This window comes from Pristis pectinata, chromosome 13, assembly GCF_009764475.1.
Source record: "Pristis pectinata isolate sPriPec2 chromosome 13, sPriPec2.1.pri, whole genome shotgun sequence".
Lineage (NCBI taxonomy): Eukaryota > Metazoa > Chordata > Chondrichthyes > Rhinopristiformes > Pristidae > Pristis > Pristis pectinata.
The window spans coordinates 48,977,237-48,994,785 of record NC_067417.1 but is presented as its reverse complement, the minus strand read 5'-3'; the positions used below and the strand labels follow the sequence as shown (position 1 = coordinate 48,994,785).

At 51.0% G+C, this 17,549-nt stretch overlaps 1 protein-coding gene across 1 annotated transcript; it reads right to left on the bottom strand.

Moving 5' to 3' along the window:
• Positions 1-299: 299 nt before the first annotated feature.
• setd6 (SET domain containing 6, protein lysine methyltransferase) lies at positions 300-15,244 on the bottom strand. Its single transcript, XM_052028165.1, has 9 exons — positions 15,185-15,244; positions 12,686-12,790; positions 10,042-10,186; positions 3,428-3,569; positions 2,684-2,878; positions 1,744-1,879; positions 1,468-1,648; positions 1,237-1,376; positions 300-650 (listed from the first exon to the last, which is right to left on the bottom strand). The coding sequence occupies exons 1-9, from the start codon at positions 15,209-15,211 to the stop codon at positions 336-338; spliced, it is 1,386 nt and encodes a 461-aa protein (XP_051884125.1). The 5' UTR covers positions 15,212-15,244; the 3' UTR covers positions 300-335.
• Between the last annotated feature and the right edge of the window lie 2,305 nt (positions 15,245-17,549).

The window sequence follows — 17,549 nt, the reverse complement described above, 5'->3', positions numbered from 1 at the left end:
AAAGCCACATGGGCTGGATTCAAGAAATGAAAAGACCATTTCGTAATTCTTGATGAAACATGCTCCACTTCCTAAGGGAGACCAAGGTATGGAATTGGTACTATTGAGCAGCAAGGCATCTTCCTTTAAAGAGATTAGAAACATTATCTAGTTCACTTGGTTTTATAACTCAAGTTCTGAACTTGATGGGCAAAAGTGCCAAGATATATTTTTCCATGGAGAAAGAATGTATTTAACGATCCTTCACCTTGGGCAGTCGCAGCCTGTTTTTTCCCCAAGTATAACACTAAATAAGAATATAAACACAGGATTTTATTCCTCAATTGCCATTACCACTACTCCGTGAGCTGCAGCAATCGATGCAAAATCACCTTCTGTGCATATCGGACCTGCAGAGAGTCACGTTCCCGTTTACTGAGCTGCTGGTATTTCTCCACGTTAGCCAATGTGGCTTCCTCCTCCTGTAGACCCGAGCTGTATGACTTTAGCCTCATTTTCACAGTGTTGTGTAGAAGTTGCTTCCAGGCAGGCTTGAGTTTGGGGATCACAGAATTGGTAAGACTGGAAATATCATCATCCTCCTCCTCCTCCTCCTCCCACCCGTCATTGGCTTTGTATTCTTCAAATTCTTCTGGTGACATACTCAGAACCTGGTTATTGTGTGTGAGAGAATCATACCAATGAGTCGAGGCTGTTACCTACCAGCAGGAATCTGTCGAAACATCACTTTACAACCAAAGGTAAAATCTGCAACTCCAGTACCTTCATAAAACAGGATCAGATGGGGTCCCTTCTGTGCCAGCCTTTTGAGACCTATCCAATTAATTCCACCACCACTACCTTTTATCCTCTAAGAATTTATCAAAATTATAAAAGTTACTGAATCTGCTTTTATCATTCTTTCAGGCAGTCCTTTCCAGAATATAACATTGAGCTAAATGTGTTTCTCCTCATCTTGCCTCTGGTTCTTTTGCCAATGACCTTGCATCATCTACTTACTGAGCCTCTGTTCCTTGACGATAAAGGGAAACCATCAGTGCCCTTCATACTTCTGAACATCAGCTTCCTTCAACCCAACTTTTCTAAAATAAATGCAACAAACATCGGACAAGTCTACAGACGATAACACCAATCACACTAACCCAGCCGTATGGAATTCCACAGACTGCCACACAATTATGTGTCAGACCAGAGAACGCCCACAGCTTGGGTGTCTTAACAGCAGACGGTCCTCACCTTTAGTGTGCTGTAAAGTTCCTCCTCTGTTAGGACTCCAGACTGTCCGATGACAAAATCCCCTTCTCCGACTATTTCCAACTCAGTCAAGAATTCCCACTTCTCTGCCAGCAGCTTCCTCTCCTCTTCTGTTTGCACAGCTTAAAACATAAAGAACATTCCGGTCACATCTCCTCTCCACATCAGATTCCTAAACCGTGCTGGGGCTGGATGCTTTGCTCCAAGACCAACCTTGCAGGGCAGCCTCATAGACCATCTGCTTCTGGATATCCATGGCGTCGTGTGTATTGCTGGGGTAGGGTTCGGTGAACCCATACATGTGCAGGAGCTGCCAGTTGGCAAGCTGACCATATGTATTAAATATCTCTTCACCTCCTCTGATCTTCCTGATGGAAATCATTTTCAAACACTCCTGTAAATACACAGGAAACATATTACTCGTATTGAACACAGACAATCCACTCCTAGTACCTTCCCTCCCAGCTCTGCTTCCTCCTCCCCACTCACCGGCGTAAATTCCAAGTTAGCATTGTGATTGGCCACATGGTTCAATATGTCAGCCATTGGGACCATCATGGGAGGGTTTGGAGTTTTTTCATCATCATCATCATCTTCATCTTCATCTTCGAGGGGCTCCTGGAAACTGGAAACAAAACCCAATCTGAGTCCTACTATTTGTTAGTGATGTGTCCCGCAGTAAGAAGCACTGGTCCAGGACAGGAACTCCCCAATGTAAACCATTCCACTAGTACCTGACAGCACCAAGCTGGAGCCACTCAACCTATCGGCATTCATCCATATGTGGACCGTGGAAATGGTGGTCACATCTTAAATAATCAAACTGCAGCCAGTGCTGAAATCACAGCTCCTAACTTTGATGACAGGTCCTTGAGACCCGAAACATTAACCCTGCTTTTCCTTTCACAGATGCTGCCCGACCTGCTGGGTATCTCCAGCATTAGTAAGGGCACAGGTCCCAACGGCTGGAGCTCAGGAAGGGTTACTATAAGAGAGGAAGTGTAAAGAGACTGCACTCTGATCCTCAGTCCTGGCTTGCTGCAACAGTGAGTATTTTGAGATTGGGAAACATTTATATGAAGCCTCGGATTGCCACCATATACCCCGTGAGCAAGTGTGGCCCAGTGATTAAAGCTCTTAAAAAAATCCCCAAGCTGAACACTCAATCTCTGCACGAACATTTCTTTTCCTCGTAAAAGCCAGGATTTATATCTAATCTTTACAATGGTGGCTGGTTGGAGACAACCTCGCTCACTGATTGCTCATTATCTTCTAAGCTACAGAGTGTAAGGCAGCTTTTCAGACCAACTCCAACTAACCCACATCCAAGAGACAGTTCCCAGCAGGGATGGCTGGAGAGCATTCTCCTCCCTGAAGCACACAGATGACCATGACGGCTGGCTTTGAGCCGGGTAGGGAATGCCTTCACCTGTAAGCCATAACAAACGCCACCAGCTTCTTGTAAAGGTCCAGGGTGTGTCTGTGTGGGTCAAAGGTGTCCGGGTGAGACTTCATGAAAGGCAGCACAATGCTGTTGTACTCTTCTTCTATGTTCATCAGGTCTTTCTCAACTGCCAGCGCCACACCCGTGCCCATCAGTAGCCTGTTCCTCTCCTCCTCCGACCTGCACAAGCAGATAAATCAAAATCAAACACACATTACACTGCCGCCCCAACACCTCTGGTGCTCCCCTCAAGGCCCCCGGGATTCACTGGGGAAACAGACAAACCTGCTCCTGCACTTAGACACTTTTCCAGGTTGAGCCAAAGCAGTGAATGTTAAGAGGAAGTTCAGTTACGGAGGGGATCCCAGTTTACCCAAATTCCTGCCCCCACTCCTGGGTTCCGTTTACATAGATGGGTTCCTGATACGACTTACTACAATATTGCGCCAGCCCTCCCATAAGTCCCAGACCCGAGCCCAACACCATCCCACCCCTGTAACGTTGCACTGAATCAAGGAGCTGACAATTCTTGTACAGTAACGCGGTGCTTCCCTGAATCAGTACAAGACCAAAGCCGGCAGCTGCATTCCCACGTAAGCTGTAAGGCAGAGGATGACCGAGGGGCAAGAAGAGCCGTTATCAGGTTCTCAGGAGGTTTCTTTAGCTGAGATAACCAGCTGAAGGACCCTCAGTACGCCATCACACCCTCCCCCCACAGGGAGCCCTTACCAGAACATGGGGTGCTGCAGGCTGCTGAAGCCAGGCCAGAGTGAGAAATAAGGCTTCCAGTGGGATTGGCTACTTGTGATCTCAAACATCATGGAAAGCAGGAGTGGCACCCAGCCCGACCGGCTCTCCAACGCTGCTTCTTCTGGAAACAGACCCAGAGAACCAGCAGTCAGTCGCAGATACACCTGCTCCCCACAGCACACACTACCTCATCTTTTAGGCTCCTGGTTTTCAGGCACACCTCCCTAATTCAGCAGCCATGGGTACGTTTGAAAAAAACATATTTTCTACTTGATTTAGAAAACAAAGTGATCACTTATGCAAGTTAAGTTCACTCAGTAGTCTAATAATGGGGTGGAGAAATCTGATTCAATGAACTTACTCAGTGAGGCGCTCAGCCACGTAGATGAGGTAGTGAAGGTCTATGTATCCTTGCCTTCGTCGGTTGAGGCATTGAGTACGGTTGTACAAATGGTTGGTTAGACCACACGTAGAGTATTGTGTGCAGTTCTGGTCACCACGCTACAGGAAGGATGGGAGAGGGAGCAGAACAGATTCACAGGAATGTTGCTGGGACTGGGGGGCTTGAGTGATAAGGAGAGGCTGGACAGGCTGGGACTGGTTTATGAGGGGCACAGACAAGGTGGATGTTCAGTCTTTTTCTCAGAGTAGGGGGGGTGGGTTTAAACTAGAGGGTACAGGATTAAGGTGAAAGGGGACCTGAGGGGCAAGTTTTTCACACAGAGGGTGGTGGGTACATGGAACGAGCTGCCAGAGGAAGTGGGAGAGACGGGTACAATTCCAGGGTTTAAAAGACATTCAGACAGGTATGTGGATAGGAAAAGTTTAGAGGGAATAAGGGCTAAATGCAGGCAGATGGGACTAGCTCAGGTAGGCACCTTGGTCAGCATGAACGAGTTGGGCTGAAGGACCTGTTTCTGTGCTGTATAACTCTATGACTCTGTAAGATCCCCATCCATCCCTGGTTCTTGTGGTGAGGAACCCACAGACCGGGAGGTCACCAACAGCCAGGGTTCCCAACTCTTTGACGCCGTCCACCCGTTCCTGATGCGGGTGTCACACATGACGTTGCTGGAGTCGGCTGACTCTACAGAATGGGCAACGTGACAAGATACTGAAGGTGCCCAGCACTTGTGCACACTTCTACAGTAAGGGTCAGTGCCCACACATCATTGTAACCAACTAAATAATCAGAAAGGGCAGACAGACTGCAAATAGTGGATCCAAACTAACAAGGCACTCAGGGAGTTAGGTTGGCCAAGGTGACTATTCCATGCAGCTCAATTCCATGAGGCCTTGGAAACAAGAGTGGCGCCAGATTATTGCAGAATCGTGCAGAATGAGCTGGAGGCTCGTTAACCCAACTCTGGTGGTAGGGAGTCTTGCAGAATCAACCCTCTGAGACAATATCAACATTCACCTGGGAATAGAGGGCTTAATAAATGGCAGCCAGTACAGATTGAGAATCAGTGTCATAGAGAGGCAGCAGGGAAATAGGCCCTTCAGCCCATCGAGCCGATACCAACCACCCATTTACACTAATCCAAGATTCCTCCCATTTTCTATTCTCCCCCCATTCTCACCAACTCCCCCCACCAACCCCCCGGATTCTACCCCTCATCCACACATTAGGGGCAACTTCCTGTGGACAATTAACCTACCGACCCTGATTTATTAAATGAAAATGATGGATGATAAACTAGGTCAAGTTCTTTTTGATGCAGTAACAGAGAAGGTTGTGCCAGGAGAAAGTCAGAGAACCAAAAGCAGTCAGGAACAGTTTGTTCATGGAAAGGTAAAGTAGTGGTACTTGCTAGAAGTTGCCATGAGGACCATTACTAAATCAAGTAGATAGCATGGACCAAAAGAGAAAAATCTCACAAACAATTTCTGAAATAACAGAGGGATCAGACAATGGATAGGTTGCATTACCAGATGTTCAAAAGATTTCTGCTGAGGTACCGCATGGTGAGACAAATGAATTGGCCCCGAGGACATAATGGGCAGACAAGTGCCATGATGGATTGCTAGCCAGAGTGCAGAGAGTGCGAGTAAAGGGGAAGGATTCACACTGAAAGGAGAGCGGTGTTCCACAAAGGACCACTGCTAGCACCCTGGTTGTTCACAATTTACATTGATGGTTCAGGTTTTGGAATCAAACAATTTCTAAGTTTGCAGATGGTAAGAGGGAGGGAGGTTGGGGGGCTGGGTGGGGAGGGAATACTCAAAGGAGTTTTTGGGGGTGTAGGGTCAATACTGAGAGGACAGCGATAAATCATGGAAGGACGTTCATAAACTTGCAGAATGGGCAAATAATTGGCAGGAAGATCAACACACAAACGCAAGGTGGTCGACTTTGGCTGTAAGTAAGTGGGAGTTGAAAGTTGTGTGACTCGGTAGGGCAAAAGACAGATGGATCTCAGAGTACACATACACCAATCTCGAGAAGCTGCACCGCAGGTCGGCAAGGCCATAAAATGGCAAACAAAGCACCAGGGCTTGTTTCTTGAGGAATAGTATTGAAAGGTGGGGACATTTTATAGGCCGCCCAATAGTGACAGGGTTATTGAGGAGCAGATAGGGAAGCAGATCCTAGAAAGGTGTGAGAATAACAGAGTTGTTGTGATGGGGGATTTTAATTTCCCAAACATTGACTGGCATCTCCAGACAGTGACGGGTTTAGATGGGGTGGAGTTTGTTAGGTGTGTTCAGGAAGGGTTCTTGACACAGTATGTAGATAGACCTACAGGAGGAGAGGCTGTGCTTGATTTGATATTGGGAAATGAACCTGGTCACATGTCAGATCTCTCAGTGGGTGAACATTTTGGTGATAGTGATCATAATTCTATCTCCTTTATGTTAGCACTGGAGAGGGATAGGAACAGACAGACTAGAAAGGTGTTTACTTGGAGTAAAGGGAATTATGAGGCTCTCAGGCAGGAAATTGGAAGATTAAATTGGGAACAGATGTTCTCTGGGAAAAGTACGGAAGATATGTGGCATTCAGGGGGTATTTGTGTGGAGCTCTGCACAGACATGTTCCGATGAGAGAGGGGAGTCATGAGAGGATACAGGAACCGTGGTGTACAAAGGCTATAATAAATCTAGTCAAAAGGAAAAGAAAAGCTTACAAAAGGTACAGAGAGCTCGGTAATGTTAGAGATCTGGAGGAGTACAAGGCTAAAAGGAAGAAATTTAAGAAAGAGATTAGGAGAGCCAGAAGGGGACATGAGAAGGCCTTGGCGGGCAGGATTAAGGAAAACCCTAAGGCATTGTACAAGTATGTGACGAGTAAGAAGACGAGATGCGAAAGGATAGGGCCTATCAAGTGCAGCAGTGGGAAAGTATGTATGGATCCGGAAGAAATAGCGGAGGTACTTAGTGAATACTTTACGTCAGTATTCACCACGGAGAAAGATCTGGGGGTTTGTAGTGGGGACTTGCAGCGGCCTGAAAAGCTTGAGCATGTAGATATTAGGAAAGAGGAGGTGCTGAAACTTTTGGAAAGCATCAAGTTGGATAAGTCGCCGGGACCGGATGAGATGTACCCCAGGTTGCTGTGGGAGGCGAGGGAGGAGATTGCGGAGCCTCTGACGATGATCTTTGCGCCGTCGATGGAGACGGGAGAGGTTCCGTAAGATTGGAGGGTTGTTCCCTTATTCAAGAAGGGGAGTAGGGATAGCCCAGGGAAATATAGACCAGTGAGTCTTACCTCAGTGGTCGGTAAGCTGATGGAGAAGATCCTGAGAGGCAGGATTTATGAACATTTGGAGAGGTATAATATGATTAGGAATAGTCAGCATGGCTTTGTCAAGGGCAGGTCCCGCCTTACGAGCCTGATTGAATTCTTTGAGGATGTGACTAAGCGCATCGATGAAGGGAGAGCAGTAGATGTAGTGTATATGGATTTCAGCAAGGCGTTTGATAAGGTACCCCATGCGAGGCTTATGGAGAAGGTGAGGAGACATGGGATCCAAGGGGACATTGCAGTGTGGATCCAGAACTGGCTGGCCCACAGAAGGCAAAGAGTGATTGTTGAAGGGTCGTATTCTGAGTGGAGGTCGGTGACCAGTGATGTACCTCAGGGATCTGTACTGGGACCCTTACCCTTTGTGATTTTTATAAACAACCTGGATGAGGAAGTGGAGGGGTGGGTTAGTAAGTCTGCGGATGACACGAAGGTTGGGGGTGTTGTGGATAGTTTGGAGGGCTGTCAGAGGTTACAGAGGGACATAGATAGGATGCAGAGTTGGACTGAGAAGTGGCAGATGCAGTTCAACCCAGATAAGTGTGAAATGGTTCATTTTGGTAGGTCAAATATGTTGGCGGAATATAGTATTAATGGTAAGACTCTTGGCAGTGTGGAGGATCAGAGGGATCTTGGGGTCCGAGTCCATAGGACACTCAAAGCGGCTGTGCAGGTTGATTCTGTGGTTAAGAAGGCATACGGTGTATAGTCCTTCATCAATCAGGGAATTGAATTTAGGAGCCGAGAGGTATTGTTGCAGCTATATAGGTCCCTGGTCAGACCCCACTTTCTGGTCGCCTCACTACAGGAAAGATGTGGAAGCCATAGAGAGGGTGCAGAGGAGATTTACAAGGATGCTGCCTGGAATGCGGACCATGCCTTATGAAAGCAGGTTGAGGGAACTCGGCCTTTTCTCCTTGGAGAGACGGAGGATGAGGGGGGACCTGATAGAGGTGTATAAGATGATGAGAGGTATTGATAGGGTAGATAGTCAGAGGCTTTTTCTCAGGGCTGAATTGGTGGCCACAAGAGGACATAGGTTTAAGGTGCTGGGGAGTAGATATAGAGCAGATGTCAGGGGTAAGTTTTTTACTCAGAGAGTGGTGAGTGTGCGGAATGGGCTGCCGGCAACGGTGGTGGAGACGGATACGATAGGGTCTTTCAAGAGACTGTTAGATAGGTACATGGAGCTGAGTAAAATAGAGGGCTATGGGTAAGCCTAGTAATTTCTAGGGTAGGGACATGTTCGGCACAGCTTTGTGGGTTGAAGGGCCTGAACTGTGTTGTAGGTTTTCTATGTTCTATGATGGTTTACCTGCACAGGAGCTTGGTTTGACCATACTTAGTACCAAGTACAGCACTGGCTGCCATATAAAAGGGCACTAGGGAGGGTGCAGAGAGATTTACCAAGGCCGTACCAGAAATGTAAGGTTATACACATCAGCAATGGACCAACAGATTGGGTCTCTCTTCTCTTGAAAAAAAAGGAATCGGAGGAATGACCAGCATTGAAAGGTTTTGACAGAAGTGGATTGGAAATGGTCCAGCAGTGGAGAAGAGCAGGACAGGATCCCATCAATATCAGAGTCACCAAGAAGTCCCAACAGGAAACTGAGAAGAAAAGTTTTAACCTAAACAGAACGCGGAAGCTGCCGAGGCGAGGAGTGCAAAGGGAGGTTGGGCAAGTATTAGCAGGAAGAGGGGAGAGTTACACTGATAACTGTAGACGGAGAACTTTGAGATGAGACTGGAAGGGATCAAACGCCAGCACCCCCCAATCCCTCACCCCGTCTACCAGCAGGGATCCTGCATAATCCAATTCCACCTGCAGGGAATCGATGTCAGTGTTGTCCACCTGACGAACATCCCCAGCAAGGGGGCCCTGATTACACTCTGCAAGTTCCGTTGGGCAGGTCACCAGACCCCTGAAATGGATCCTCTCTCCCAATCTCTGCCACAGGATGAGATCACCAGGTGGGCAGAGGAAAAGGTTCAGGGAGGAGCTCAAAGCCTGCAACATCCTCACTGACTGCTAGGAATCTCCAGCCCACCACCACGGCAAGTGGAGGAGGAGCATTCAGGATGGTGTGGAGAACCTTGGGTCCGTGTAGCCCAGTGGAAGGAGTTACACCACTCCCAAACTCCCCAACCTTCAGACACGTCCCACCCGACCTGCGGAAAAGGCTCCGGGTCCCACAATGGCCTCGTCAGTCACCTCCAACATGGGTGCAAGCTGTCATCGATGAAAGAAGATTGCCCATGGAGAAGGAGCCAACAACAATTTAATCCATAGAAGTGTGAAGCAATATTTAGTAGGAATGATAAGAAGCAACGTTATCTAAACAGTACGATATTAAAGGGGATTTGGGTTCAAAAGACCTCATGTAGATGGAGACAAAAATCTGAAGGAGCCAGGATAAATCAAGACCACTGAAAAGGTATACAGGCCCCTGGCTTCATAAATAACAGCTAATTATGCAAAAGCAAAGAACTTGTACTAAAATTTTATCAATTGCTTTCTGGACACCACACTACAAAGGATTGAGCAGAGATCCACAGGACAGAATGGGGGGAAAGAGGAGTTCCACTTGTGGGGAGTCACAGAAAACTGGGATTGTGCTCCTCAGATCCGTGAGGTTTAACGACAACATTCAAAGTTCTGCCTGATTCGCCTTTTCCTTGCCCAGGGCACTGTGGACAACTGCAGAAGTGATGATTCATCAGAGGCGGAAGACGAAATGTGAGACTTACTCATCTCTTATAAGGTTGAACATGACACCACGCAGTCCACTTAAACCAGCCTCCTGCCTAGGGAGATCACCAGCGCTGATCCTGGCTGACGTACCTTTCTTTAGCAGGTCACGAATCACCGTGGTGTGCTGACTGAGGAGTGCTGCCCTGGGAACGGAAAACAACAGCTCCCCTTCTTCAATGTCATCCTTTGCTACCAACCCATAATCCGCCACGGTGCTCTCCTTACTGACGTGTACCTGAGGGGTCAGGAAACACAGAATGTGTAGAATGCAAACTGCAATTACTTTAAACCTCTTTAAAATGTGTGCGTGGAAATCGGGTCACTGTTAGTATCCAGGATCACAGATTTACAATAGTTGGCAAAAGATGTAGGTGAGGATTGAGGAGGATTTCTTTTAAGAGGGTTAAGAAGGGGTGATACAATTCAATTCCATGGGAACTTTCAAAAGGCACGCGGACACGGAGAAAATTAGTTTGCACACATTATGAATGTGGGTCTCAATCCAACAGATCTTTCAAGGAGCAAGACCAACTGGGCCACATGACCTCAGTTCACACTGTGAAATTCTACGATTCTATGTGAAACAATGTTATGAAGAATAAATAAAGTAGAATTGGAGCAAGATTAAGGAGGGGTGGCGGCAGGGGGACTTTAAGTGCAGACAGTGCTGATATATAAACAACAGGTTTAAGGACTAATCGCAGTTTTAATACTTGGCAACTGAAGCCAAACTACATGCAACCTTGACATTATATTTAACCAAATAGAATAACGTCTAGTTCCATCTCCTTACCACCACCTGCCTCATAAGAAGCAAAAGTTTAGTCGTCCAAGAGACCCTCTAGTCTATTTCACCGTTGTGGCTTACTGATCACTGGTCTCAACTCCACATCTCCGCCTCACCCCCATAAACCTAAAATCTCATTTGGTCCAAAATCTAATCAATTCAGCCTCAAATCTCAGCAGCCACAACTCTCTGGAATAAAGAATTCCAAAGCTTTACAACCTGAGAGAACAAATTCATCTCGTTCTTATCCTGAGACCGCTAATTCTACATTCACCCACCAGAGGAAGCTCCCTCACACCCACTATCCTGTCAAGCCCCTTCGGAATCTTGCCACACTATCTCCACTCAGATTATACACATACTATACCCTGAAGTGTTGTCTCCTGAAGGCCTTCCTTTAACAACTGAATTCACTACCACCAGCTTTGCCAGTTCCACGAACTTGCACTTTCACCTCGGCAAACCAGCCCCAGCTTCAGATCAACCAGCCGTCCCTGTTCAAGCCCAACATGCTGAATGAATTCACCCTGGGCCCCGTGTAACAGTCTCTCAAACATTTCACATACACACAGTTTGGGAATGAAACATTAGAGTCCATACAGAACAGAAACGGGCCCTTCGGCCCACAATGCGACACGTCTCTACACTAATCCCATTTGCCTGCACCCCTCTACTCCTTTCCTATCCCAGTACCTGTCCAGGTGCCTTTTAAACATTGCAACTGTATCTGCCCCCACCAGCTCTCTGGCAGCTCGTTCCAGATAACCAACACCCTGAAACTCACCCCTTAGATCTCCTTTAAGTTCTTTCCTTCTCATCTTAAACCCATGCCCACTGGTTTTAGACCCCCCCCCCACCCTGGGATAAAGACTCAATCTACCCCGTCTATGCCCCTCATAATTCTGTAAACCTCGGTAAGGTCACCCCTCAGCCTACTACACGCAGTGAGAACAAACCCAGCCTACCCAGTCTCTCTTTGTAACAACAGCCCTCCATTCCACGCAACACCCAGGTGACACTCTTCTGCACTCTCTCTCTTGCTACCACAGCCTTACTGTAGTGTAGCAACCAGAACTGTACACACGTGACACTGACGTGCTGTAAGTGAATATAGAAAATTGTTTAGTACAGTCAATGAAGTGACTGATACGGGTCAATTGTATTAGAACATAGAAAAACTACAGCACAATTCAGGCCCTACGGCCCACAAAGCTGTACCGAACACGTCCCTACCCTAGAAATTACTAGGCTTACCCATAGCCCTCTATTTTACTCAGCTCCATGTGCCTATCCAGCAGTCTCTTGAAAGACCCTATCGTATCCGCCTCCACCACCGTTGCTGGCAGCCCATTCCACACACTCACCACCCTCTGAGTAAAAAACTTACCCCTGACATCTCCTCTATATCTACTCCCCAGCACCTTAAACCTATGTCCTCTTGCGGCCACCAATTCAGCCCTGGGGAAAAGCCTCTGACTATCTACCCTATCAATACCTCTCATCATCTTATACACCTCTATCAGGTCCCCCTCTCATCCTCCGTCTCTCCAAGGAGAAAAGGCCGAGTTCCCTCAACCTGCTTTCATAAGGCATCCTCTGCATTCCAGGCAGCATCCTTGTAAGTCTCCTCTGCACCCTCTCTATGGCTTCCACATCTTTCCTGTAGTGAGGCGACCAGAACTGAGCATATTGCATATTTTATGAATAAAGTATATGTTTGGGAAGGGAAAAAATCTTGTCAGTGGGCTGTACAGAATGCTGCCTTCCCAAGGACTCGGCAGAGCCCTCATCAATCTCTGGCAAACAAGCATCCTACCCCCAAGTGTCGCAAGGATCAAAGAGCAACTGGACACTCCTGAGTTACTGAAGTAGCCGTGTTAGTCGGGGTATCCTGCTTGTTTACACTTTATGAATTTCCCAACATAGTAAGAAAGATGGCCAGCTCACCTTTGGGCTGACATGCAGCCCTAACTTTCTGCACCAATTTAGGAATTGGCTCAGTGTTTCTTCAGTACCTTGGTCCTGATTTCTGGACCCCTCTGCAGACTCCACCTACAGGAAACATCAAAGATCAGAGCGTGCGCGCGCACACACACACACACACACACACACACAGCCTCAGATTGGTTCCTGGCTCGGTAGTATCGCATCTAGGCTCCAGCCCAATCCGTGCCCAGTGCTGGAGGTAACCAATCCCATGAGAGCATGGAAATGGTGCTAAAATTAGCCTCAGCAGCCCTGGGAAAAGATAATTCAGCCAGAATTGACCCCATTCCTGGTTACATCAGCCAGGGCACTGATCCCCACAGATGGGGGATTGGGACAGCTGCAGCATGTGTCACCCCAGGGGGTTGAAGATCACAGACAACACAGAGCAAATGGAGACACAAGAGATTCTGCAGATGCTGGAATCTGCAGCAACACACACAAAATGCTGGGGGAACTCAGCGGGTCAGGCAGCATCTATGGAGAGAAATGAACAGTCGACGGTTCGGGCCAACTCTCCCTTATAAAGGGTCTCGGCCTCAAATATCGTCCGTTCATTTCTCTCTATAGATGCTACCTGACCTGCTGAGTTACTCCAGCATTTTGTGTGTGTTGCATAGAGCAACCGGAGTCCAACTGATGAGGAATCCTACAGGGCTTGAGAGGCTGGATACAGGGAGAGTGGGGAGAGTGCTTGCCCTGGCCTGAGCAGTATGGTCCCAGTCTGAGAATGAGGGGGTCAGTTGTTTAGGACTGGAGTGGGGGCAGCACAGAGGGAGAGCCGCTGCCTCACAGCTCCAGTGACCCGGGTTCAGTCCTGACCTCAGGCACTGTCTGTGTGGAGTCTGCACGCTCTCCCTGTGACCATGTGGGTTTCCCCAGGCTAACTGGTCGCTGTAAATTGTCCTCAGTGTTTGGATAAGTGGGGGAATCTGGGGGGGGAGCTGATGGGAATGTGGGAAGAATACAATGGGATTAGTGTGGGATTGGTGTAAATGGGTGGTTGATGGTCGGCTCGGACTCGATGGGCCGAAGGGCCTGTTTCCCTGCTGGATGGCTCTGATCCTAAATCCCTTCCCTCGGAGGGTGGGGAACCATCGGACGGAGAGACCCGGTCACTGAGCTCACCCCTGGGTCTCTGGGCACCGAGGCTTGTGGGGACAAGGGTGCCGAGGGAGGGAGGCCAGCCGTGGAGGGGCTGAGTGGCCTCCCACTGCCCCCATTACCACGCTGGACGGAACGGTGATGCCCCCCTCCCTCTCCCGGTGAGGAGACCCCGGCCCCTGGACCCCGGGTGGGGAGACCCCAGACCATGGCCCCTGGACCCCAGGTGGGGAGACCCCGGCCCCTGGACCCCGGGTGAGGAGACCCCGGACCCCAGCCCCTGGACCCCGGGTGGAGAGACCCCAGACCCCAGGTGGGGAGACCCCAGACCATGGCCCCTGGACACCTGGTGGGGAGACCCCAGCCCCTGGACCCCGGGTGAGGAGAGCCTGGACCCCAGCCCCTAGACCCCGGGTGGAGAGACCCCGGACCCCAGCCCCTGGACCCCGGGTGAGGAGAGCCTGGACCCCAGCCCCTGGACCCCGGGTGGAGAGACCCCAGACCCCAGCCCCTGGACCCCGGGTGGGGAGACCCCGGCCCCTGGACCCCGGGTGGGGAGACCCCGGCCCCTGGACCCCGGGTGGGGAGAGCCTGGACCCCGGGTGGGGAGACCCCGGCCCCTGGACCCCGGGTGGAGAGACCCCAGACCATGGCCCCTGGACCCCGGGTGAGGAGAGCCTGGACCCCGGGTGGGGAGACCCCGGCCCCTGGACCCCGGGTGGGGAGAGCCTGGACCCCGGGTGGGGAGACCCCGGCCCCTGGACCCCGGGTGGAGAGACCCCAGACCATGGCCCCTGGACCCCGGGTGAGGAGAGCCTGGACCCCGGGTGGGGAGACCCCGGACCCCAGCCCCTGGACCCCGGCCCCTGGACCCCGGGTGAGGAGAGCCTGGACCCCAGCCCCTGGACCCCGGACCCCAGCCCCTGGACCCCGGCCCCTGGGTGAGGAGAGCCTGGACCCCAGCCCCTGGACCCCGGACCCCAGCCCCTGGACCCCGGCCCCTGGGTGAGGAGAGCCTGGACCCCAGCCCCTGGACCCCGGGTGGGGAGACCCCGGACCCCAGCCCCTGGACCCCGGCCCCTGGGTGAGGAGAGCCTGGACCCCAGCCCCTGGACCCCGGACCCCAGCCCCTGGACCCCGGCCCCTGGGTGAGGAGAGCCTGGACCCCAGCCCCTGGACCCCGGGTGGGGAGACCCCGGACCCCAGCCCCTGGACCCCGGGTGGAGAGACCCCAGACCCCAGCCCCTGGACCCCGGGTGAGGAGAGCCTGGACCCCGGGTGGAGAGACCCCGGACCCCGGCCCCTGGACCCCGGGTGAGGAGACCCCGGACCCCGGCCCCTGGACCCCGGACCGACCCTCGGCTTCTTGGCCCTGGACGCCATCTTGCAACCGGCGCGACCGTCACTTCCGGCTCGGGGGAGGGGGGTGGGAGGTCCCGCCCCCTTAAAGTGGCCGCGGCCGGCGGTGTCTGTGGGCCCCACAAGTCGTCAACACCGTAACTTTTCAACTTTGCAGCTCTGCAGGTCTATGTCTTTGGCTCTGTGTCTATGACTCTGTAACCCAAAGTCTATAATTTTATGTCTATGACTCTATAACTTTGTAAGTCTGCGGCTCTAGCAACACGCTGGAGGAACAGCAGGTCGGGCAGCGTCTGTGGGGGGGTGGACAGGGCACATCTCAGGCTGACGCCCTGCATCAGACACTCAGAAACCATGAAGGCGGCTTGGGCCGCTGGGGAAGGGTCAGCTTCAGCCCGCAGGCAGCTGGGGAGGGTGGGCAGAACACGGGGTCCGCAGTGATACAGCCCACTGCCCACAAAATCATGGGTTGAAGGTTAGATTCACCAAGGGACATAAGGCTCCTTATTTATTTATCTCAGGAGACAAACTATCCACCAACATCTACTATAAACCCACTGATTCCCACAACTGCCTTGAGTACCCCCTGCCTCCTGCAAGGGCACATCCCCTTGGTCTCTGCCACATCCTTCTGCTCCGAAGTGTCCCTTCTTCAGGAAAGGTGGGCTCCCCTCTGCCCCGACTGACGGAGCCATCACACGCATTGTCTCGGCGTCCCGCACCTCCGCTCCCACCACCCCCAGAGAAGAGATGTCCTTCCCCCCGGTCCTCGCCTTTTCACCCCACCAGCCTCCGCATCATTGCTTCGTCACTGCCACCTACTCCAGCAGGACCCCAGCACCAGCCGCATCTTTCTCTCTGCCCACTCCTGCCTCCTTCTGCAGGGACCACTCTATCCATGACTCTCTGGCCCGCTCATACCCCCCCCCCCCCCCAACCCAACCCCTGGCAACTGTAGGTTCAACACCTCCTCCCTCGCCACCATGCAGGGACCTAAACACATCCAGGTGGGGCAGAGATTCACAGGCACCTCCTCCAACCTGCCCTACTGCATTTGATGCTCTCGATGTGCCCTCTACATCGGCGGGACCAAACGTAAGCTAAGCAACCACTCTGCAGAGCACTTGCAACACTGCCCACAGTGGCCGTCTTGAGCTCCCAGTTGCGTGCCATTTCAACTCCCCTTCCCATTCCTGCACTGACCCGTCTTTCCTCGGCTTTCTCCGCCGCCAGTGAGGCCACATTGCAGGCCAGACGAACGGCACTTCACATTCTGCTCGGGCAGCCTACAGCCCAATGGCATGGATATTGAATTTTCTGATTTCACATAACCCACACCCACTCTGTACCTTTCCCACCCAGGGCCTCTCTCATTCTGTTCATCAGTTCCATCCCCACCTGGTTCTGCCTACCCATCACCCACATACCCATCTACCTGCGTTTCCTAACCTCTCCTATACCCGTTTCCACTTATCACCACCACCCTCCCCCCACCGCCTCTGTCTCACCCCTTCCAATATACCGGGTATCTTCCCACTCAGTCCTGACGCTGGTTGACCCATTGGATTCTTCCGGCAATTTATTTTTTGCTCTAGATTCCTGCATCTGCAGGTCTCTTGTGCCTCTGGTGTAGAATTCAATACTGAGCCTACAGGCTGCAATGTGCCCAGTCAAAGTGATGTTGTTCCTCAAGCTTGCATTAAGCCTCACCGTGACAGTACAGGAGGCTACAGAGGGGTCAGAGTGAGATGGGGAATTAAAGTGACAGGTAACAGAAAACTCAAGGTCACCCCTGCAGACTGAATGTAGGTTCCCAGCAAAGTGGTCACTCAATTTGCATTTGGTTTCTCCAATGCAGAGGAGACGACATTGTGAACACCAAGTGTAGTAACTGGATTGGAAGAAGGGAAAGTGAATCACTGCTTCACCAGGAAAGTCTTTTTGGGTCCCTGGATGGTGGGAAGAGAGGAGGTGAGAGGACAAGTGTTGCGTTGGTTGCAGGGGGAAGTTGTAAGAAGGTGTATGGTTGGTGGGAACGGAAGTACGGACCAGGGAGTCATGAAGGGAAAGGTCCCTGCGCACCGCTGAGAGGAGGGGGGAGATGTGTCTGGTGGTGGAAGTTGCGGAGAATCACATGTTGGATGCAGAGGCTGGTGAGGTGGAAGGTGAGGGCCAGGGGAACTCATTATCCTCATTCTGTCCTGGAGGAGAAGGGGTGAGAACAGAGGTGCGGAAAATGGATGAGATGTGGTCAAGGGCTTTGTTAACAATGGTAGAGGGGCAGCCACCGTTCAGGGAGGAGGAGGACCTTTCAGAGGCACCTGTACGGAAAGTCTCATCGTCGGAGAAAATACAACAGACA